This window comes from Gymnoscopelus braueri (genome assembly GCF_963280865.1).
Source record: "Gymnoscopelus braueri genome assembly, chromosome: 23".
In the NCBI taxonomy this organism is placed as follows: Eukaryota; Metazoa; Chordata; class Actinopteri; order Myctophiformes; family Myctophidae; genus Gymnoscopelus; species Gymnoscopelus braueri.
In genome coordinates this window covers 3,585,675-3,610,674 of record NC_137625.1, presented here as the reverse complement: position 1 = coordinate 3,610,674, position 25,000 = coordinate 3,585,675, and the positions used below count along the sequence as shown (strand labels likewise).

The 25,000-nt window shown below is 44.3% G+C and overlaps 2 protein-coding genes across 2 annotated transcripts in view; both read left to right on the top strand.

Moving 5' to 3' along the window:
- LOC308079212 (mixed lineage kinase domain-like protein) overlaps positions 1–25,000 on the top strand; it is a 165,920-nt gene that overhangs the window by 3,298 nt on the left and 137,622 nt on the right. The window lies entirely within an intron of this gene.
- The window catches only part of sema3aa (sema domain, immunoglobulin domain (Ig), short basic domain, secreted, (semaphorin) 3Aa), a 92,825-nt gene that overhangs the window by 36,352 nt on the left and 31,473 nt on the right, over positions 1–25,000 (top strand). The window contains exons 3-6 of the mRNA XM_080421525.1: positions 8,111–8,173; positions 16,042–16,161; positions 20,953–21,043; positions 21,281–21,400. Coding sequence (XP_080277651.1) covers positions 8,111–8,173; positions 16,042–16,161; positions 20,953–21,043; positions 21,281–21,400 — 394 coding nt within the window. The remainder of the gene's footprint in view (positions 1–8,110; positions 8,174–16,041; positions 16,162–20,952; positions 21,044–21,280; positions 21,401–25,000) is intronic.

Here is a 25,000-nt window from a genome sequence, read left to right as displayed (position 1 = left end):
TCTCTCTCTCTCTCTCTCTCTCTCTCTCTCTCTCTCTCTCTCTCTCTCTCTCTGTCTCTCCGGGTGGAGCCGGGCTTGTTTATAATTCCATTACTCCACCTGGTCTGTGTTAACATCCATTTTATCTGATTGAGACACAGATTGACATGGACTTGCCTGCAGGCTGCAAAACCCGAGTAGACGAGTGGAAGTACTGAAATATACATTGTGGGATTCAGGGAGAAACTCGTCCGATGCCACATTTTTGGCTCCGATGTTTTTTGGGAGAGTCCTGGACCGCCAATTACCGATGTTTTGACCCATATTTTGTAAATAGAAAATAAAAAAACAATGGGGGAAAAAATGAAAAAAATGGGGGAAAGTGTAAGCAAAAATAAATCAAAATGAACACAAATAACTTTTGGATAAATAAACATAAATAAATGAACTAACCACTTGAGCCCTATTCAAAAATGCTAAAACATCGCTAAAGTGGTTATAAAGCAGGCTACATAAGTGCCAATACCGATGTCATTGCTTGAAGTCAAATAACGGCCGATATATCCGTCAAGCTCTAGCTCTTGGCTCAGAATTCTATTCTTTCTTTTATTTGGATCTTTGCGTCATTAGAAGATAAGAGCCAAAAAGCAGTGATTAAGCAAATCTAATGTAATTATTCTGAAATGTGCAGCGCAGAGAGGAAAAACTCAGATGTGGAGGAGAGATAAAGACGAGGAACGGAGCGAGGGATAAGGCTGCACTTGTGTGTACACACACACACACACACACACACACACACACACACACATGCTGGCCGTGCCAGCATGCTCGTACATGCCAGTGTGCTTGTGGGCGTGTGTTTATGTGCATACTGCATAGTACATACACTACTGTATATTCTCCATGCGTCTCCACCTGTCTGCAAAATGTTTGAGCTCCCCTCAGCTTGCATATTGTATGTAAATTTCAACTGATTATTAACGCACGCACGCACGCACGCACGCACGCACGCACGCACGCACGCACGCACGCACGCACGCACGCACGCACGCACGCACGCACGCACGCACGCACGCACACACACACACACACACACACACACACACACACACACACACACACACACACACACACACACACACACACACACACACACACACACACACACACACACACACACACACACACACACACACACACACACAGTGAATATACAATTACAATTCATCTTACTCCGAGGACAACAGATCATTCATTATATATCGAATGTTTTCTCCTGGCAAAAAAAGGTGGCTAGTGAATTTCTACTTTTCATTAACTCTCTCAGTGCCACGCCCCGACATATCCCGAGTTTTTCCCGAGTACCCTCAGTGCCAGCACGAGAAATCCCGAGTTTTTACTTTTGACTGTGGTCGCGCTATTCTGTTTATTTTTCATGATCACTTTCGCTTCCTGACTACATCAGACTCACCCGGAGCCGGATGTAAAAAAAATAAATTCATTTCCGGGTCACGTTGTTTTTCTCCGGTGATTTTCGGCCAGAATAGGGAAAGTCACGGTTTTTCACACGGTATAAAAAGCGAACGGAGAGGTCCACGTCTACTCTCTTTGGTCTGGGTGACGATCAGTCATCGTAGTCGTGTATCGCATCGTAATTTAGCGCGATCAACGATTGTCGAAAATGTCAACATCCGGTTCTGACCGGATATGACGTGAGCCTGTTTGGGAGGGGGCGAGTGAGCCAGCGAGATCATCAATGTGTCGATTTGTTGCTCTCTACTGGTAGAACTGTATTATGGGTTTAAAACCCCAATCAGATCATTTATTTGAATGAAAAATTACAAAATTACAAAATAAAAAAAAACGCAAATTCCTGGCAGTTTGGGAGTACTTTATGAAAATACTCTTGGCACTGAAAGAGTTAAAAGCATACGGTGAAATGTTGTGTAGCCTACACAGTTTTGACCCAAAACGTACATTTATATAAGCATTCAGCATTCGGTCTGAAATTGTATATGGAAACACCCATCTAAGAGAAATAAACAATGTCCTGTCATCATCATCATCACCATCAACCTTTATTTAAACCTGGGGAACACATTGAGGGAGAGTGCCTCATTGCCGATGGCGCTGAGTTACAACTAAACATTTATTTACGACCGCAATTAAATGAATTACAAGAAGATCAACTTCTTAATTTTCCTAAATGACAACGGCGTCTTTGAACCACAAAAGCAAAAAGCCGTGCAGAGTTCAGTTTAGGGAGTCTGGAGTGCAAACCGGTCCCAGGACATGTGTGTCGAATGATACGAATCATCATCAGTCATATGAATGATTTAATCACATCCCCTTCTCCTCCAGTATGACATACTGTACACAGTCAAATCCCCACTATTCATAAAATGAACTGTGTAACATTTTCTTTCTCTTTTTTTTCACCCCATGTTTCTACCCAATTTAGTCGTTATGCCAATTAACCCATTGAGACCTGAAGCCGATTCTACATGTCTCCTAAATCACAACAGTATTCTGAAAAACGTATGTTTCTATATCAGTGGTGCTGAATCTTTGTCATGTCAAGGACCCCCAAAATGATATGTATTTGGCCGCGGACCCCCATCAAAATATTTTGTTCCAGGGACCCCCAGAAGCAACGATTTGAGTTAAAAATGTTAGCTTAAAAAATATATATATTCAAAGATTTGCACAAATTTTCACGATTTTTCAAAAATAGCAGATCTACAAGCTCATAGCGCGGCACTCGGTGCCCGAGTGCCGCGCTATGAGCTTGTATATCTGCTATTTTTGAATAGCCCAAAGTGTAAAATAATGCTTTTTAGCTCAAATCTAAAAATGACACAGTGTCACCCCCCCCCAGCCCGTAGGAGTACGTGCAGTGACCGATATCACCCTCTCTGCCCGGCTTCCCTCCCTCGAACACGGGGCCAGTTGTGTTCGCATAGACGCCTGACAAAGCCGGGTGCACCACGGCTGGATTCGAACCCGCGACCTCACTGGTGGTGGCAGGCATTTTCAATTAAACAAAAGTTATGTCTGATATAATCTTTCACTGGTACTAGTGGCAAGCAAACTGCCAACCCAGGGCAAAGCCAGGAAAGGCAAGAAGCGCACCACCTACGTAGATACGCGACAGCTTAGCTAACACCACTGTAGAGCTCAAGACCCTGATGTTAGAAAGGAGAACGGAAGGCAGCGATTCAGGAGTCCTGAGTTGGTGTTGGCCAGACCGCACTCTCGCATCTCATCGCATCACTGGTACATTTTCACAATAACCATTCTGCATACATTTAAATAGTTTGTTGACAACTTCTCTGTGCACTCTTTTAGTCATGAGTGTTTGCCCCCAGCCAATCTGGGAACCCAGATCCAACTGAAAATGAAAAACAGCGACCTCTGCTGTTTGTTCTATGTCTGTTGGCTCTGGGCGGAAGAAAACGTAACACCAGTGCGCAAGGAAACCGGGGTTTAGGTCTGCCTTCAGCTTTCACTTCCGGTGGGTGCCACTATGTTTTCATTCCCACTAACAATATTTCTACACGGAACACTAACACCACTTCTCCCAGAGAACATGGATCGTTTTGGTTATAAGCCCACTTGTTTCTACGATGAAAGTGTAAGTTAAAATGTGAATATCTTTCCGTGGTTTTGTCTGCTCCGCGGACGCTATTGTTAAATTAGTTTGGGTTTGTTTCGAGGGGGAAAGATCGACGGACATGTGAATCCCGCCCACTACATTTGATTGGGTAAAGCGCAGCCTGCTTCCTGATCTGAAGGCACGCCCACTTGTAGCCAATGCGCACACGTTATGACGAACCTCCCCGACAGATTCCAACGCAGTGCAGAATCTGTTCTTGAGAGATTAGCCCCCAGCAGACACTGTAAATCCATGTATTTATACATATTTTAAAGTTAACCCATTTAGTTCTGAGGCCGATTCTAAAAACGCCTTCTAAATCCTGACCTAAGTTTGTTTTGGCTGTGTTTGTACGTGAGACTCGCAATCAGTGGCAGCTGGGAGGAGACACCGGGGTTCACACCGGTCCCAATTAAGACGAGGAAGCGAGTGACACACATTACTGTATGACTTTAACTCGGAGAGCGTTCAAATGGAACCATACGGACCATTACAGGTGCATTTGGTTCCATATGAATGCTCTCAGAGTTAAAATAACCCTGTGTACTGTACACTCTTTCCTTTGCCCCTTCTCGCTGCGTCATTTGTACTTCCCTAGCGAACGTACGATATAGACAGTGACAGAGGAATGTTAAAAAGTTAACTGGGTGTGGGGTTTGAATCCTTTCACGGAGCCAGCTGGAGGCACCAGGGTGCCGGGCGTTCTAACCAACCCGATCTCCAGAGATTACCGTAACATTGCACGGAACGAGTGCACTTCATTCCGTGGATAGCCGCCTCGGAACTCCCGAATTGCGTGCATATGGTACGGCGCTCCCTTTGTGACAAAACCATTTCGGAGGCGCGCAGTCACAGGCGAACTGTCACCCCGTGAAGGACCACCGAGGGAGCTAAGGCGACCGAGTTGCCGTCCTGAACGGTGGGACGTTCGCCTGTGCCTACTCAGCGCCGTTTGAGTTATGTACCGATAGGCACAGAATCGTAATTTTTTTTGTGGGGACTGCTCTGCTTCCGGGTTTTTCCGGGTTGCGACTGGTTACGCCCACCGTGGGACTCGCCGTACATATGCACGCAATTCGGGAGTTCCGAGGCGGCTATCCACGGAATGAAGTGCACTCGTTCCGTGCAATGTTACGGTAATCTCTGGAGATCAGGCTGGTTCTAACAAACACACTCGGCCATGTTCGTGGGAGAGAAGCCGGTGTGGGAGGGTGATCTCATTGCTGCACTAGCGAGTCGCGACTACTACAGGTTGGTCTGTTCAGCGGTGGATAGGAGCTGGGAGGGATAACGTGTTCCTCCTGCATGTTTTAACCCATTAAGACCGGGAACGCATCTGTGTCATTTTAGATTTCTTTGGCTATAAAGAAATAGCAGATCTACAAGCTCGTAGTGTGGCACCGATCTTTGCTTCTACAAATGTCTTCTCAATCCTGGATGCACCTGGGACGTATCATCAGTGTTGTAGCCTGGGGTCATCGGGTGTTTCGGGTCTCACAACAACATACACCCTCACCCAGGTGACCCAGCCGGGGTTGATCAAGCCCCGACTTACGTCCCAGGTAGCTACCCACGGTCAGTCCTATAGGGAAAGACAGGGCCACTCAGTCCGCTTCTCCGGAACTACTCTGCCGGGACTGGGGGAGGCTCTGGCACGTGGAGGGACTAGGCTCTGTGGGTGTGGCCTCCTGGCCGGGCTCCTCCTTCGTCTGACCTGGTCCAGGACCTGAACGCTGCCCCAGACTCCCCCCCGATCCAAACATTTCCTTCTGGCGTGATGGTTTCTTGGGCCGTGGTGGTACTGCAGGCTCCACTTGCGGCTTGCTTGAATGGCCCTCCTAAAGGCCTCACCGTGGATTTGTTGGGCTTCTTCCTCACGGAAGACACAGGCTGGGGCGCCAACCCATACTGCTCCCGGGATGCCGTCTACATTCCGGCTGTCACCCGTTTCTCCGGTATATATGTTACAGTATGATTGGAGAACCAGTACGATTGAAGAAGGCTCGCTCGTTTTTACCACCCACCCAGCAATTCTGTAGAAGCAACACTAGAGGGAGCCACAAGCCAGGCTTGTGCACAAGCATATATTGCCGCGACCACACACACACGTGCGCGCGTGTGTGACCGGCTTCGAGTGCTATCAATGCATTGAATGGGGAAATAGGCGAGTTTATTAGACCTTTCAATGGGCGAAATAGGCTACTACCTACCCGCGATTTATCAGACCATTCATTCAGGAGCTACTGACCTACTTGGAGGCGGAGCAGTCCGCACAACAATATTTACGATTCTGTGCCTATCGGTACATAACTCAAACGGCGCTGAGTAGGCACAGGCGAACGTCACACCGTTCAGGACGGCAACTCGGTCGCCTTAGCTCCCTCTGTGGTCCTTCACGGGGTGACAGTTCGCCTGTGACTGCGCGCCTCCGTCAGGGTCCAAAACCAAAAGCGAAACCTAAACTGAACTATTAAGTCATGTCAGTTGGTAGGTTAGTATGTCTTGATAACACCCAATGAATGGTCTGATAAATCGTGGGTAGGTAAGTAGGTCGCCTATTTCGCCCATTCAAAGGTCTAATAAACTCGCCTATTTCCCCATTCAATGCAGATAGCATTCGAATCAGGTGGACTGTTAAGATACTTTTATTGTGTTCTGCTGGCTTTTGTTTTAGTTTCTCCCTGACACACACACACACACACACACACACACACACACACACACACACACACACACACACACACACACACACACACACACACACACACACACACACACACACGGAGGAGGAGAAGGAGAAGGAGGAGGAGCTCCTCCTCCTCGCGAGCCTCGCTAATAAACCCTGTCTCGAAAAGCCCCGCATCGCCCCGAAGCCCCGTGCCTAAAAACGAGCGCTCTGTCTTCAATCGTACTGGTTCTCCAAACGTACTGTGACATATATATATATATATATATATATATATATATATATATATATATATATCATTTTTTTTTCATTTTTTTTTTCAAAATGTTTCAAAAATAGCAGATCTACAAGCTTGTAGCACACGCACTCGGTGCTGCGCTATGAGTCTGCTGAATCTGCTATTTTTTAATGGCCAAAGAAATCAAAAAATGACACAGATTCTTCCCCAGTCTAAATGGGTTTAAGTCCTCCCGGTGAAACTCCTGGCTGGTGACTCCATACGTAGGAGGAGACATGTGCTTGTCTACACCCTCCCCAAGACCAACCGTAGGGGTTGGCAGTGACAAGGATTACATGAATGTGGGGAAAATTGGGAATTAGCGTAATGGGAGGAAAAAGGAAAAAGAGGAGACAGCCCTTGACCATAATTACCAAAAGGAAAAAACAAGTACCGACACAAACTATGAACGTGTGCAATATGACACCGCTTATGTTTTTTTTCTCATAAATATACATTGAGTTTGAAATGAAACGGTTGATGGTTGTGACAGAACTAGTCACTCCCATGGAATTATTATGAATCCTCCACAGCTCTGAGTCACTGACTCTGCTTCTCTTCCATCTTAACAATATGACACAGTCTCTCCTCTGCTGCGGTTTGTTGTGATTCGCTTCCATGGACCGCGATCACGGATCCCCCGGCTGTGGGCTGAGGGTCTCCATGGACCGTGATCACGGATCCCCCCACTGTGGGCTGAGGGTCTCCATGGACCGTGGCTGCACATCATCGCTTCTATAGAGCGTCGCAGTTCCCGCCCACTTCCTGTTTTTTTTGGTGCCGGAAGAAAAAACTCAATGCATTTTTCCATTGACATTTCCAAAAATATTTATATCTATTAATTTAAGCCTCGAATCAAGCCATCATGACATGACATGAATCATGACCATAAAACGTTTGATTCTGTGATTATTATTTTTTGAAAACGGCAAAACAAAGGGTATTTATTAAATATAGTATATCATATAATTAAATATAAAATTTTAAAAAATCACAGAAAAAAACGTTTTATGGTCATGATTCATGTCATCTCATGATGGCTTGATTCGAGGCTTAAATTAATAGATATAAATATTTTTGGAAATGTCAATGGAAAAATGCATTGAGTTTTTTCTTCCGGCACCAAAAAAAACAGGAAGTGGGCGGGAACTGCGACGCTCTATTGTGCTATAGCTCTTGTTATTGTTTGTTGTGAAACTCTGCCTCCCCCTGTCTCTGTCTCTCTGCCTGCCTGTCTGTCTGTCTGTCTGTCTGTCTGTCTGTCTGTCTGTCTGTCTGTCTGTCTGTCTGTCTGTCTCTCTCTGTTCTTTTCAATGAGTCCATTGGCATGGGAAACAAAGGTTTACATTGCCAAAGCAAGTGAGAAATAAAAAAATGTACAGTATGTACAATTTAATATATCGGCCCTCGCTAGAATAAAGAAATGTGTAAACAGAGCTGTGTAACAGCCAACACATATAATATAGTAGGTAGAAAACTAATAACTCTCTCTTTGTCTCTCTTTCTCCCACAGATTGCATGGCCCGCCACGCCCTCTAAGCGTGATGAGTGCAAGTGGGCAGGGAAAGACCTTGGGGTAAGTTCCAACCGCCCCCCCCCCCCCCCCCACTGTTCTGACAACTCATCCAAGCACACATCACAATGTATTTAAATATTACCGTACTATGTCAAAAACTCCTGCATATGTTTTCCTGATGACTTGGATCAGAGTAAACATGTGATATACTGTACCGAAGAATGCTGGGTTTGCCTTGAATTTGAGTTCTTAGTGATGATGTCATGGGTTCCCAGAGTTTTTGCATTGGGTTTTGGATACATTAAGAAAATAAGCTATGCAGCAAACACATTATTATGATAATCACATGTTCTCCAAAAAACAACACATGTTTGAACCACACAACCAACTAATATACATTTTAAGCAGTGTGCAACAGCAGAGAGAGGGAAAAACATAAGGAGAGAGTGAAATAATAGAGCGAAAGGAAGAGGGAGAGAGACAAGACAAGACAAGACAAGACACAAACAGCTGTTTCTACACCCCCCCTGCTGATTTAGACAGGATGCATACTTCCACGTGCTCTGATTAATAAATGTATTCTTTGCTTTTGAGACACTAGCCCATTGCTGTAATTTGCATGCTTAAAGGAGGAGTTCACCCCAAAAATTACTTATTTTCTATCAATTGCACACCCTATGAAGCCATAAATCCATGGATTCTTTTTTGTTTTTGTTGCATTCCTAAGCTAATAATTTGATTCCCGTCTCCTACCGGCTATTGTATCCGGTAGGAGACACAAAGTAGATTATTTGTGTCTCCTACCGGAAATACACACGGTCATCAAATTATTGTCTTAGGAATGCCACAAAAACAAAAATAAATCCATGAAATCAAGGCTTCATGGGGTGTGTAATTGATAGAAAATAAGTAATTTTTTGGGTGAACTCCTCCTTTAAATCAATACATTTTATTTCACAAAGGTCAGTCACTTCATCCTGAACTGATGGGATTAAAAGTCAATTGCAACCACCAGACAATTTTGTGATTATGCATGTAGCTTTATCATTCACCATATATACCTTTATCATGTTACATTATTAGCTGTGTGTATTGTTTGTGGCCAGTGCATAGATGTGATGTTATGAACATAATAACAGTGTCCTCAATGGTTGCAAGAACGTATATTAATACAACAGCAAAGGGTAGAGGCAACACAGCCCATGTGTAAGCTGCCTGGTGGAGATCTGTGCTCTGCAGAGCGCCGCTTTCTGCTATGAGACCAGCTTTAGAATGATTAACCGGGGTGAACTGCCCTGGGCAGTGAGTGGTGTAAAGTAACTAAGTACATCTACTCAAGTACTGTACTTAAGTACAATGTTGAGGTATTTTTTACTTTACTTGAGTATTTCCAATTTTCAGTACTTTTACTTCTACTCCACTACATCTCAGAAACAAATATTGTACTTTTACTCCACTACAATTATTTGAAAACTCTAGCTACTAGTTACTTTGCAGATTTTGATTATTATCACAAAACATATTAACCACTATTTTTTGGCCATTTGAAAATAGCAGATCTACAAGCTCACAATACGTCGTGATGCGATGCATTGTGAGCTTGTAAATCTGCAATTTTCAAAATATTTGTATACATTATGAACTTGTGAAATGGGACATTCTTCACAATGAGTACATTTACTTTTGGTACTTTTAAGTACATTTTGATACTAGTAACTTTTGAATGCCGGACTTTTACTTGTAACGGAGTACTTCTACATTGCAGTATTGCTACTTTTACTTAAGTAAATCATGTAAGTACTCTCCCCACCACTAGCCCTGGGGGACAACGGTCAACAAAGGATTTAAGAATGTAGGGTCTCGGCGTAAAATGAGCACTCGGGATGGGAGTGTGTGCAGTGGTAGGAAGATGCAGGTGATCATGGGAGTGGGCTGTTTTTGTGCTTGTTATGTGCACGGCGTCTGGCAGAACATTCTCCCCCTCTGGGGGGACGACCCCGTCGTCCCGGGCCGTCCCCTGCTGCGTTCCAGTTGTTTGGTCAGAGCACACGGCACACGCAATGTGCCACTGGCACAAGGACAGGAGGAACACACCACCTCAGCACTTATTGTGTGTGTGTGTGTGTGTGTGTGTGTGTGTGTGTGTGTGTGTGTGTGTGTGTGTGTGTGTGTGTGTGTGTGTGTGTGTGTGTGTGTGTGTGTGTGTGTGTGTGTGTGTGTGTGTGTGTGTGTGTGTGTGTGTGTGTGTGTGCGTGCGTGCGTGCGTGCGTGCGTGGGGGTGTGGATGCACACTGGCATATTCATGTGGGAGGTATTTTTTTAGATAGTTCTATCAGGCCAAAAGTGTTTGTAAAAGGTTTGACGGAGCATGTATGTGCTCATACATCCGCTTTGTTTGCATGCATGCATGCGTGTGTGTGTGTGTGTGTGTGTGTGTGTGTGTGTGTGTGTGTGTGTGTTATCTCTATACAATGTTGTTTGCATTAGCCCTCCCTGTGTCCTATCTGATCCTAATTACATGGCTGGCTGAGTCTGCAGTGTAGAGGAGAGGAGAGGGGGGTTCGGGGATGTACAGAATTACATTGTCTGCTCACTGAAGCACTGAGAGGGGTCCACAGGGGGTCCGACAACACTGGCAGACTTTCTGCACACAGACACGCACGCACGCAATCTTTTTGTCCTAATTGTAAGCCCACCTTCCCTTTATGTATTTATTTGTTTTACCATAGAAACATCCATTTCTCTTGTCCTCGCGACATCTATTTCTTACATTGTACTTGGGATATTTGGCCCTGTACAGTATCGTAATAGCAAACACCACGCCACTCCCTCAGCTTTCTGTGGAAAAGGCAACGCGTTTTTGGCAGCCGCAGACGTGGAGAAACACAATGAGGTATTTGCGTGCTCCGAAAATGTTTACCCTTGAAAATGAGGCGAGCGAGAGTGAGCCCAGAGCTGGACGGCAGCAGGAAGCGAGTCCTTGATTAGGACGTTACACTGAAACGTTCGAGAGTTCCCAAAGCGATGGATTTCTCCAGCCGCGGAACGAATGCAACAGCCGTCGTCGTTCCAAAAATGCCTTAAGGCAGTATCACTCTCCTTGGCGTGATGGCCGTGTAACGCGATGACTCGGGTAGTTGCGTTTGATTCAAGAACCTAAATGACTAAATGAGATAGCATTGTGAGGATTTCAATTCTCAGTGGAGGGTTGGATGGTTTCCTTTCACAAGAAACACCCTTATTATTTTGTCTAGCTATCACTAATATTAACCACTTGAACCCTATGTACGGTATACGTCATTGACCAGAGCACCCTGCAGGGGCCTATAGTTGGTCCGCTCCTTTTTTCCCTACACAAATTCTCGGCGATCTGCAAGTTCACAATGTGTTGTATTGTCGAGCTTGTAGATCAGCTATTTTCGCCGCACATTGTTAACACATCCACCGCCAGAGGTTAATCTCATAATGTACTCACCAGTGCCAAGGTGTTTTTGTTGTTTTTTTGTTTTTTTCATGTCGCCATAGATCTTGTTAAAATCCTTAAGATTGAGCAGTGAACGGTCTGTTTACATCCGCGAGATCTCCCTGTATCTCCCAGTGAAGACCGCGTGTCAAACGGGGCATCCATGTTGTAGTCAGAGCGGATTACGTTAAACAGTGAAATGCGAGGAGAAAAAACTACAGGAAGAGAATTGAGTTTCAGTTTCGTCTGTAGAATGGGAGCGGGCGTGATCGTCGAAACCGGATCCCAAATAATTCTATTTCCTGTCATCAAACCGGAAACGGAAGTGGATCAAAAAAAATCCGAAAGTGCACCCGGACCGCGCATGCGCGAAAAGACCGCAGCCCGTAGGACTACGGGCTCGGCGCTTAACCGTTGGATTTAACGGCCCGTAGAACTACGGGCCCGGCGGTAAAGGTGTTAAAGGTAGGTTAAGTGATATTTTTGGGTCTTTTCTTTTGTAGAAAAGGTTAAAGCACTATATTTAGATAGTAATCATTGCTACAGAGCGTTTGTTCGGTCACAGGGGTCTCTCCAGCTCTTTAGTAAACAGAATATAGTACATTTTCGTGTAGGTGACACATTTTAGCCAATCAGAAGAGGGCACTGAAAATTCATTTTCTGTTTAATAAAGAGCTGGAGAGACATGGGAGACTCCTTTTACTGAACAAACACTCTAGCTATAGCAATGAGTACTATCAGAATATAGAGATATTTAACACTTATTTTAACCAAAGTAAATCACTTACCCTACCTTTTTAAATATTAAGAAAAAGACGGAGTCAGGGTCACCCTGCTTTGCCCACACATTTTCCACATTCAATTACAGACCTCATATGATCTGAAATCACTCATCTCATCTAAATATATTTTAAGCCTACCGCACCGAGCACGGATCTGCACACCCATTACCCCCACACGGAAAGTCATCGGTTAGACCCAATCCGAAGAGTGTCATTAATTTTACCCAATAATGACTCCTTTATCCTCCGCGGTTGGAGCGGTTCTCTGCATAATGACATGGTGTGTGATCAGGGAAACCATTTTTCACCTGGGGGCAAGCGTGTTTGAGTGACTCGTATAGCTTAAGTCCTGTCAACGTTTAGGCTCAACCTATACACCGACCTACCTACCGCACGCATGGCTAACGAGTCTAGCATGAAGACCAGCCATGAGAAAACCTAAACAAGGCTGACATCGAGGGGGAAATTAATGGTAGGAGCGCGGGTACGGTGCGCATAATACTGGTGCGAGAATGATGTAGTGGGACGTTTTTCGCCTCCTTCAACGGTAGGGAACACAGAGGGTAAAGTCATTAGGCGTCACGCGGACGGGGAGCCGCGCGCGCAGAGGGGCTGAGGTCACTCAAGCTGAGGTTCACGTCAAACCGCTAGACGTGCGTGCAATGAGGTTTGTTCTAGTGTGGACTTGGGACCACGGGTTAATGATAACATGACCGGTTGAAGTGTTTGAATGCTTCAGTGCGGCTCGGTTAAGTTAAAAAAAAACACGAGCACGCTGTTGCTGTACATGACGCACAGCGCTGTTGTAGTTTATTATACAAGACTTGGTGTGCAACAGTTGCATTGTAAAAAAAAAGATAGATTTTATTCAAATAATCAATTTTCCAAAATACGGAAATTGGCGGATCTACAAGCTGACAACACGTTGCATTGCGATGCGTTGTTGAGCTTGTAGATCGACTATTTTCGCAATTTTTATGCATTACCATTGAACAATGAAGAAAAAAATAAGTTCTTAATCAGACTAATTGATTTATTAGGGTTAGGGATTATGAACAAAAATAATAATTGCATTGATTCGATTAATCAAAAAAGTCATCGCTATAGGAAGATAATCGATAGTTGCAGCCCTAATAGACCAGAAGTATGAACTGACATTCGATCACAAGGACAAACCCAAGCTCAACTGCCGAGGGAGGGAAATGTAATTATAGTTTATAAGTCGTGTCTGTGAATTTCAAATGGCAGGAAAAGGTATGATCCAGAATATATATGTATACAGCAGAGGTCAGGATGGAAAACACTGTCACCTGACCCTGCACTTTATGATCCGCTTCATATCCAGTGTTGTCACACATGAGGGGACGTTGGCGGGGCCATCGTTGTGGAATGTTTGTGAGATTTAGGGCGCTGGATGTGCAGACAGAACTTGCCTGCTGTTGATCCAGTCTACAGTGGTGGAAAGTAACTAAGTAAATGCACTCAAGTACTGTACTTTTAGGATTTTGAGGTATTTGTACTTTGCTGGAGTGTTTCCAATTTTCTATAATTTTACTTCTACTCCACTACATCTCAGAGGCAAATATTGTACTTTTACTCCACTACAATTATTTGAAAACTTTTAGTTACTTTGTAGATTTGGATTTTTTTTTGGAAAACTTCAGATCTATATATTTACTTTGGCAATTTGAAAATAGCACAACGCGTCGGTTTACGACGCGTTGTGAGCTTGTAGATCTGCTATTTTCAAAGGATTTTTATCCATTTGGAAACTTGTGAAATGGGACCTTCTGCTTAATGAGTACTTTTACTTTTGGTAGGCCTACTTTAAGTTTATTTTGACGCCGATGTACTTTTACTTAAGTACAACATTTGAGTACTTCTTCCATCACCGAGACCAGATGGTCTCTCTTTGTTTTTGCAACGATCGGCTGAAGAGATATGCACCTGTAAGAGAGACAAGCAGAGTCAAATGGAGAGAATACGTGTGCTTGTGTGTGAACTCAACTGTATGTGTGGCGTGTGTGTGTGCGAGAGAGAGTATGCGTGCGCATACATGTGCAAGTGTGTGCATGTGGTTTAAAGCCTCCACTACAGTAGGTTTTTTTAAATGAATAAAATCCAATTTCATCCAATCTGTATGGTAGAGTATGTTAATACAATATAACTTATACAATGGGGGTGGTTGTATTGTGTCTCCCTGCTCTTCTATTGAGACATTTAGATCGTGTCAAAGGTCATGTCTCACCTAGACACAGGATCTGACACACATTTTGACCTGATGGTCAAGATCCAATTTATCCCCTGAGCAAGCAGGCCGGCTCTATTAGCTCAATGGTAAAACAAAGTTCAGCACTTTGCACAGGAAACCGGGTTCAAATCCGGGGTAGAAGAGGAAAGTTACGTGGTGCAGCTTTACGTGTTATTTTAGAGGTTGTGCTGATGTGTTGGGGTTAGGTATGCCTGGTTTATGCTCAGTTGCGTGCCAGTGTCGCACGTCAAAAATAGCAGATCTACAAGCTAACTGTGTGTGTGTGTGTGTGTGTGTGTGTGTGTGTGTGTGTGTGTGTGTGTGTGTGTGTGTGTGTGTGCGCGTGCGTGCGCGTGCGTGCGTGCGTGCGTGCGTGCGTGCGTGCGTGCGTGCGTGTTCTCATCCCTCTGTGCGTGTGTGCTTATATCAGCTCCCTGTGTGTTCAGCGTGCACAGCCTAATCTGTTAAACACATGGTGCTCAAATCAAGCCGTCACTTCTGGGTAATACGTCAGCCGGGCAGATTAACCAATCTTGTCAATTAACGCTCTAATAAACGATCTCACAGCACCGGGACCACAGCCACATGTGCTGGGGATCCAACCCAAATATCCTGGGTAAATGCAAACATATGGATCATTGGAGATCTGAGGTGGACTCGCCTGATTTGCATTACAGGTGGGATTTCCTTGGACCGCTACTCAGTTTCCAAACCAACTGGAAAGCCCCTACATTTTTAAATACACTTCCTCCTCTTCTCTGTTAGAAGTGTGACATTTTGTTCAAGGATAAAACTGTATGAACCCCAAGAGACCCCACCCTGTTCTGGGGAGTGAACATTCTGCGAAAATAGCAGATCTACAGTACAAGCTCACAACGTGTCACAACACGACAGGGTTATGAGGTTGTAGATTGGCTACTTCCGCCTGAGATATTTGGTGTGGAGGGACAAAAGGAACAGACCTAGAGCCCCGAGGGACCCCGGTCAACCCGAGGGACCCCGGTCAACCCGAGGGACCCCGGTCAACCCGAGGGACCCCGGTCAACTAAGCATGTAGGGTTTAGGAGGTCCAATTTGATGTTCTTCTGTAGGAAAGTTTCAGATGTTTTCTATTATTTGCAATGTGCTTTTCTTCAGAAAGGACCAGTTTGTTTACGATCTTCAGTGGTTCTCAAACATTTTCACGTCAAGGATCCCCAAAAAAAACCCAGAAGAGAAGATTTGAGTTTTACAAGAAATACAATCAAAGATTTGCAGAAATGTTCACGATCTTTCAAACATAGCAGATCTACAAGCTACCAGACAAACCGTGACACAGATGCTTTCCCGGTTTGAATGGGTTGAAGCAGTTTTATTGGGGAGTACACAGGGTGCTTGTTTGATTCTTATTCTCATTTTAATTCCTTGTTTTATGTCTTTTTTTTGGTTCCAGAGAGAGTGTTCTAACTTCATCCGGGTCCTTCAGCCGTTCAACCAGACACACCTGTACATCTGTGGCACCGGGGCCTTCCACCCCATCTGTGCCTACCTGGAGATGGGCAAGAGGGCAGAGGTACAGCCTGACCACACACACACACACACACACACACACACACACACACACACACACACACACACACACACACACACACACACACACACACACACACACACACACACACACACACACACACACACACACACACACACACTAGGGCATTCACAACTAATGATTTTTACTAGTCGACTCATTTGACCAAGTAGTAGTCGACTAGTCGAAATTTACATTTTTTTTTCTTTCTTTTTTTTTTTTTTAGGGGGGGGGGGGGTTTAATTCCATCCTACTACTATATTACTATTATCATTATCCTCCTGCCCTTATTTTTATGGCGTTTTAAGGGAAGCGCTTCTGGCACAGCAGCACAGCACCACAGCAGCGTCTCCAAGGATCCCCATTGCCCAATAATAGGCTTTTATTGGGCATACTTTTGACCCCCTTTTGATAAAAAATAAAGTCAGGAGGATAATAATAATAGTAAGATGGGCCATTACTATGGCATTAAAACAATTTTTATTATTATTATTATTAATTTTTTTACTATTCGACTAGTACCAACAAAGTCGACTAGTGGTTATACTAGTCGACTAGTTGGTGAAAGCCCTAACACACACACACACACACACACACACACACACACACACACACACACACACACACACACACACACACACACACACACACACACACACACACACACACACACACACGTATGATGTGTTATATATTGTATAGCAGGGGGTTCCCACACCTTCTCAGCTCTTTAGTGAACAGAAAATACATTTTCAGTCAAGATACCGATTTGTATCAAACCGTTACATTACATTACAGTCATTTAGCAGACGCTTTTATCCAAAGCGACTTACAATAAGTGCATTCAAACATAGGTAGGCAAGAAAACTACGAATCACCAGAAGTCTTGAGTGCATTCTCTTCTAAAACAAGCAACTAAGAGTATACCTATAGCGCTAAGGTAAAAGTGCAATATATCAGCTACTTACTTTCTTAAACAGATGAGACAAATAGGAAAATCAAATGAGCAAGAGCTAAAACAAATAAGAGTATCAAATAAACAAGATCCAATCAAACAAGAGCTTGTGCAAATAATTGACAACAAGTAGGCAAGGCTAAGAGGAAGGGTCAGGGTAGTGATTCCTGAAGAGGTGGGTTTTCAGCCTGCGGCAAAAGATGGGCAGTGACTCTGCTGTCCTGACATTAGTGACTCTGCTGTCCTGACATCAGTGTCTCTGCTGTCTCTGACATCAGTGACTCTGCTGTCCTGACATCAGTGACTCTGCTGTCCTGACGTCAGTGACTCTGCTGTCCTGACATCAGTGTCTCTGCTGTCCTGACATCAGTGACCCTGCTGTCCTGACATCAGTGTCTCTGCTGTCCTGACATCAGTGACTCTGCTGTCCTGACATCAGTGTCTCTGCTGTCCTGACATCAGTGACCCTGCTGTCCTGACATCAGTGTCTCTGCTGTCCTGACATCAGTGACCCTGCTGTCCTGACATCAGTGTCTCTGCTGTCCTGACATCAGTGACTCTGCTGTCCTGACATCAGTGTCTCTGCTGTCCTGACATCAGTGACCCTGCTGTCCTGACATCAGTGACTCTGCTGTCCTGACATCAGTGTCTCTGCTGTCCTGACATCAGTGACTCTGCTGTCCTGACATCAGTGTCTCTGCTGTCCTGACATCAGTGACTCTGCTGTCCTGACATCAGTGACTCTGCTGTCCTGACATCAGTGTCTCTGCTGTCCTGACATCAGTGACTCTGCTGTCCTGACATCAGTGACTCTGCTGTCCTGACATCAGTGACTCTGCTGTCCTGACATCAGTGACTCTGCTGTCCTGACATCAGTGACTCTGCTGTCCTGACATCAGTGACTCTGCTGTCCTGACATCAGTGTCTCTGCTGTCCTGACATCAGTGACTCTGCTGTCCTGACATCAGTGACTCTGCTGTCCTGACATCAGTGTCTCTGCTGTCCTGACATCAGTGACTCTGCTGTCCTGACATCAGTGACTCTGCTGTCCTGACATCAGTGACTCTGCTGTCCTGACATCAGTGACTCTGCTGTCCTGACATCAGTGACTCTGCTGTCCTGACATCAGTGACTCTGCTGTCCTGACATCAGTGTCTCTGCTGTCCTGACATCAGTGACTCTGCTGTCCTGACATCAGTGACTCTGCTGTCCTGACATCAGTGTCTCTGCTGTCCTGACATCAGTGACTCTGCTGTCCTGACATCAGTGACTCTGCTGTCCTGACATCAGTGTCTCTGCTGTCCTGACATCAGTGACTCTGCTGTCCTGACATCAGTGACTCTGCTGTCCTGACATCAGTGACTCTGCTGTCCTGACATCAGTGACTCTGCTGTCCTGACATCAGTGACTCTGCTGTCCTGACATCAGTGACTCTGCTGTCCTGACATCAGTGTCTCTGCTGTCCTGACATCAGTGACTCTGCTGTCCTGACATCAGTGACTCTGCTGTCCTGACATCAGTGTCTCTGCTGTCCTGACATCAGTGACTCTGCTGTCCTGACATCAGTGACTCTGCTGTCCTGACATCAGTGTCTCTGCTGTCCTGACATCAGTGACTCTGCTGTCCTGACATCAGTGTCTCTGCTGTCCTGACATCAGTGACTCTGCTGTCCTGACATCAGTGACTCTGCTGTCCTGACATCAGTGTCTCTGCTGTCCTGACATCAGTGACTCTGCTGTCCTGACATCAGTGACTCTGCTGTCCTGACATCAGTGTCTCTGCTGTCCTGACATCAGTGACTCTGCTGTCCTGACATCAGTGTCTCTGCTGTCCTGACATCAGTGACTCTGCTGTCCTGACATCAGTGACTCTGCTGTCCTGACATCAGTGGGGAGTTCATTCCACCACTGCGGGGCCAGAACAGGAAAAAAAAGCTGTGACCGTGTAGATCGGCCAGAAGAGAAAACTCATGCAGGTTGCAAGATAAACAAGTGAAATTGGAAGTGACGAAACAAACAAAAACAATGAGCAGACAAAAGTGGAACTGTGTCAACTTGAAGCTGATGAATGATTAACAACAATCATCGATGATTGAACAGGGACCCTTCTGATTCCAAGACTTCTGAGCCACTGCCGCCCTTTGCGATTACTAGCTAAAAAAAACACTCAATGATTACTGTCGGAAAATACCTTTCTTTTAAAACAAAACTATATCCCTTACACTCACTTACACTAACACTCTATATCACACACTTACACTAATATTGGTCTGCCTTTGCACAGTTTCCACGCTGCTTTTGCAAAGCTCTTACGCTACATCGACTACACCGTGCAATGTGTGTTCACTCAGTGTGTGACAGCGTGTGTGCATGAGGCATGGACGGTCATCCGATTTAAGTTATTCAACACCTACGCCCACAAAAGGTTTTCTCTAGTCTGTCACGGGCAAAGCATGGGGACCCATTGTCCTGGTTGAGTGTGAATTCTTCCTTTTGTACAAAGTGAAAAACACTTTGACTCACAGTCCATCATCAAGCTAGCGCAAATGACCCCTCCCCCCCTCTTTTTTTTTTTTACATGAAACTTTAATCAGTCATCTTGATAAAGGTCTTCAGGTTAATCAATGTAGCAGCATGGCATCAGCGTTCTGACAATAGGGTGAAGGCAGTGTGAGTGCCTCCTGCTGGTTCCCTGTGTAGATTCGCTCTGCATGCATTCTCTAGAGTTTGTGATAGTGTTGTCAATCATTGATTCAGAGCAACACGAAAAGTCAGATAGAGGTCTCTATATCTTGGCAGCCTACTGTGTTTTCCCCTCTTTAATCTATTCAAGGGCTCGTACCTGCGCTGCCGTGTGCCCCGGATTACTCCCCGCTGTTCCGAATTAAGTAGTTTGTCAAAGAATTAAGTTGTTACAGTGTGTTATTAAATTTGTGTTTGTGCGTAATGAGAGGTAGTGTGTTGTACGGAGACCGTGGTGCAACGTGAGACAGAGCACTGTCTAGGCCAGTGGTTCTCAACCAGTGATCCGGGGACCACCAGTGGTAACCAAATGGACCCTTATAGATCTTTAACTCCTGAGAGCGTAAAATGAAACCAAATGAACCCTTACGGGTCCATTTGGTTTCATTTGACACTCTCAAGAGTTAAATTATTGTTAAACATCTTCATGATTCATTTACAAGAAGTCTACACAATTAGAAGAATGTAGAAGAATTGTTATTTTGATCTGTTTGCCTGTTATCTCTCCTATTGGAACCAGCATCAATACAGCATGGAGTTGTGGACAAAATCTTATCCAACGACAACAAAATATGATATGATATGAAAAGGGTTGAAAACCACTGGTCTAGGCCAAGGGTTCCCAAACCTTTGAGGCCGCTACCCCCCAAAATGTAACCTGGGACCCCCCACCCTGACAAGCACTTGGATTTGCAGGCATTACATTCAGTTTGACTCGGTTCCACAGATAGGCTACATATTGTGAAAATAGCCGAGCTACAAGCTCACGTGACCTTGTAGTTCGGCTATTTTCACAATGTTTTGCCTCTTTCTTACGTAATATTTGACAATTTGGCCAATTTGGTGTTAAAAAAGGTCTTAAAAGTCATTAAATGGTCACTTGATAAATGTGCAGATACCTTGTATACACTTACTGTGTGTTTGTTTACTGTTGAGTGATAAAACAATGTTGCACATTAAGCTAGTCATCTGGGACCCCCCCAAAATCTTTCATGGCCACAACCCCCAGTTTGGGAACCACTGGTCTGGGCGTATATCGATGGCCTCGTTTTGAACTGTGGCTCTTTTTCCTATCAGGACAACATCTTCAGACTGGTGTCGCATTTCGAGAACGGGCGCGGGAAAAGCCCCTACGACCCCAAGATGCTGTCAGCCTCCCTCCTGATTGGTAAGGTCACTTTGTTTTGTTTTCATTTGATCGTTTGATCGGCTCAGATCTCAATCACTTAAAAACCTATTTTATACCTTTTGTACTACAAAAATAGCAGATCTGCAGCTCAGTGAGCTCTTTCGAAGACGTATTATTTTGATATTTTATTGAGAAAATGCCCAAAATTGGGACGCCAGGTTGGAAGTGGTTAGATGCGGTTGGTCATTCGGTACAACGGTGCGTTCTCATTGGCAGATGGAGAGTTGTACTCCGGCACATCCGCAGACTTCATGGGAAGAGACTTTGCCATCTTCCGTACCCTAGGAGACCAGCATCCAATCAGGACGGAGCAGCATGATTCAAGATGGCTGAACGGTAAAGTAGACCGTAAAGACAATCAGTAACTAATGGAGAAAGTCTGGAAATGTAAAACTACTCCTGTTTTTTGGGGGGAAAAGTATAATGTTGCAAATGCTAAACACACTGCAAATCTTTGTAGAATCTTTGTGCCTTAGAATGTTTTTTCAGTATTTTCGGGAATTGATATGAGTTTGGCATGTTTTTCCCATCAAATATGGAAATTACGACTTTTGGGGCATGGGGGAGGGGGGGGGGGGGGTGCTTTCACCTACAACAGATGTCTGAGCAGTAACATTTTATTATAGTGCCAAATCACAACAAGTTGTCTCAAGACACTTTACATATAGAGAAGAGACCTGGTGAATTTTTATTTCCCCTTTAACGGAAAGAAACCTCAAGCAGAACCAGGCTGTAGGGAGGCCATCCGTGTTGGGGGGAGGCGGGGGGGGGGATAGAGAGAGAGGGAGAGGGGGAGAGATAATATGAACATAAGCATTGAGACATTAAGATGAAGAGCATTGAGAGTGTGCAAAAAAAACAAAAATTACAGTGCAGAATAAATGATTAAAAAACCTCAGTAAAAGGCAGCTGCAAACAGATTATTTTTTTTCAAACGTATTGAATCAATGAAGAGTAAAACACTCGGACTAATGGCCAAACCTTTATGATTGGCCAATTGTCCGAGTGAACGCCGCACAAAGCCTCGAGTGACCTTGAGACATCAAGTCCTTTCAGACCTGTCACAGACCCCAGCCCACTCCAATCATCTCCATTCACGTGCAGACACTGATATCAGAGCTCCATTCAGCCAGCGGTTTGATTGGGTTTGATTGCTGCTAATCTAGAAGGGTGTTATTGTGTGTTCGGTGGGCTCTGCCCGTCTGTCGGCACCGCTGACCCACATAGGGTCAGTCAGAGCTTGTTCCCCCAAGACCTGCCATCTCTGTCTTCCCTCTTTCCCACAGAACTAATCCCCTTCTCAGCTGTTTTCCTGTGGCAGGAGTCAAATTCCTCGCAATCCACCACCAACCCCCAATGCTGACCCCTCCCCCCCTTAAACACACACACACACAGACACGCACGCACGCCCGCACACACACCAGTGGTGGAAGAAGTACTCCGATATTTTACTTAAGTAAAAGTAGCAATACCACAATATAAAGATACTCTGTTACAAGTAAAAGGCCTGTGTTCAAAATGTTACTTGAATAAAAGTTCAAAAGTATTGGCATCAAAATATACTTAAAGTACCAAAAGTAAAAGTTGAAAATAGCAGATCTACAAGCTCACAACGTGTTGCGATGCGACGCGTTGTGAGCTTGTAGATCAGCTATTTTCAAATAGCCTATGTATAAAATAGGGCTAAAGTGGTAATTGTATGTTTTATAATATAATAATTTGTATCTACAAAGTAACTAGTAACTAAAGTTTTCAATTAATTGTAGTGGAGTAAAAGTACAATATTTTCCTCTGAGATGTACAGTAACTGAGTAGAAGTAAAAGTATAGACAATTGGGAATACTCCAGTAAAGTAAAAGTACCTCGAAATTGTACTTAAGTACAGTACTTGAGTAAATGTACTTAGTTACTTTACACCACTGCCTTAATCCTTTTCTAATTGTAATTACCATAAAAACAACCATTTCTCTGGTGAGAACCACAAAAATTGTCCTCACGATCTGTATTTCTCCAAATCTACTATACTCGTGCAGACATTTGGCCCTCACAAGTATAGTAACGCACGCACGCTTTGCCATGACATATCCATAAATAGTCATTCTAAAAGGGGGAGAAAAAAAAGAGTATTGAGACGTTATTGTTCTCACCTTAATCCCCATCCATCCATTCATTCGCTCGGCTCCAACAAACCGCTCGCCCTGGCTAAATCCTCTCCTCCACAAAGGGGCGAGGGTAATTGCTTGGATTACCAGGATGGGGGATATTCAATTGAGCCTTTATCAGCGGGGTTACACAGCATACACGCCAATGTAACAGGAGAGAAACTCGGGAATGAATCCTTAACCCTTTAAGACCGGGAAACCGCATCTGCGTGTAATTTTTTAGATTTCTTTGGCTATTCAAAAATGGCAGATCTACAAGCTCATCTCGGTGCCGGGCTACGAGCTTGTAGATCTGCTATTTTTTGAAAAATCGTGAAAATTTGTGCACATCTTTGAATATATACTTTTTTAAGCGAACATTTTTAATTCATGTTAAAACTTCTGGGGGTCCCTGGAACAAAATATTTAGAGATGAGGGTCCACGGCCAAATACATATCATGTTTGGGGTCCTTGACATGAAAAAGTTTGAGAACCGCTGATACTGAACAGTTGATTTGAGTTACAAATGTTTGCTTTAAAAATACATATATATTCAAAGATACTTAAAAGAAATAGCAGATATACAAGCTCATAGCGTGGCACTCGGTGCCGCGCTATGAGCTTGTAGATCTGCTATTTTTGAATAGCCGAAGAAATCTAAAACATTACACAGATGCGTTCCCGGTTTGAATGGGTTAATGGCTATTGATTCCAAAATGAGTGCGTACTTCAAAAGGATTTTGGGGGTGAGACCCCCCGGGGGTCCCTGTGGCTTTCGTTAGACTCGATTCATTCCCCGTTTATTTGTACGCTGCTCCCATCTTTTAACACCCGCCACGGCGGGACGGAGGTAGGATTAAACCTCTTGTCGAATAAAGACGCCTTTTGTTGGGAATTAAACATCATGAGTTGTACGACCACACAGTGCCTCTGGCACCAGGACAGTGTTTGTGCGAGTTTATACCAGTTGAATTTATGAATGTCTGCATTGAACGGCACACTTCCCAGTCGTGATTGTGAGTGTATTATATCTACGTAGGCCTAGTCTCGCACAGCCAGACTTTCAGAGATCTCCGCCCATAGGCGGAGGTAGATAGGCGGAGGTAGATAGGCGGAGATCGTCTGGCTATGCGAGACTGACTTGGGCCTTAACCACTTAACTCTTTAAGACCTGAGAACGCATCTGTGTGTCATTTTTAGATTTCGTTGGGCTATTCAAAAATAGCAGATATACAAGCTCATAGCGCGGCACCGAGTGCCGCGCTATGAGCTTGTAGATCTGCTATTTTTGAAAAATCGTGAAAAATGTTGTGCAAATCTTTGAATATATATATATTTAAAGCGAGCATTTCTAGCTAAAATGTTATTGCTTCTGGGGATTCTACAAATGTCTTCTAAATCAGTTTAAAACAGTTTTCTGAAACACTTATGTTGCTATAATATTAATGTCAGTGTCAAGGAGCCCCACAACGATATGTATTTGGCTGCGGACCCCCATCTCAAAAAAAATTATAATCCAGGGACCCCCAGAAGCAAATATTTGAGTAAAAAACAATTGCTTTATAGATATATATTCAAAGATTTGCAAAAAAAAAACACGATTTAAAAAAAAATAGCAGATCTACAAGCTCATAGCGCGGCACTTGGTACCGCGCTATGAGCTTGTAGATCTGCTATTTTTTTATAGCCAAAAGTATAAAATATGGATAAAGTGGTTACACAGATGCGTCCCCCGGTCTTAAAGGGTTAAGACCTATTTCAAATATGCTCAGAGATAGCCCATCTACAGGCTCA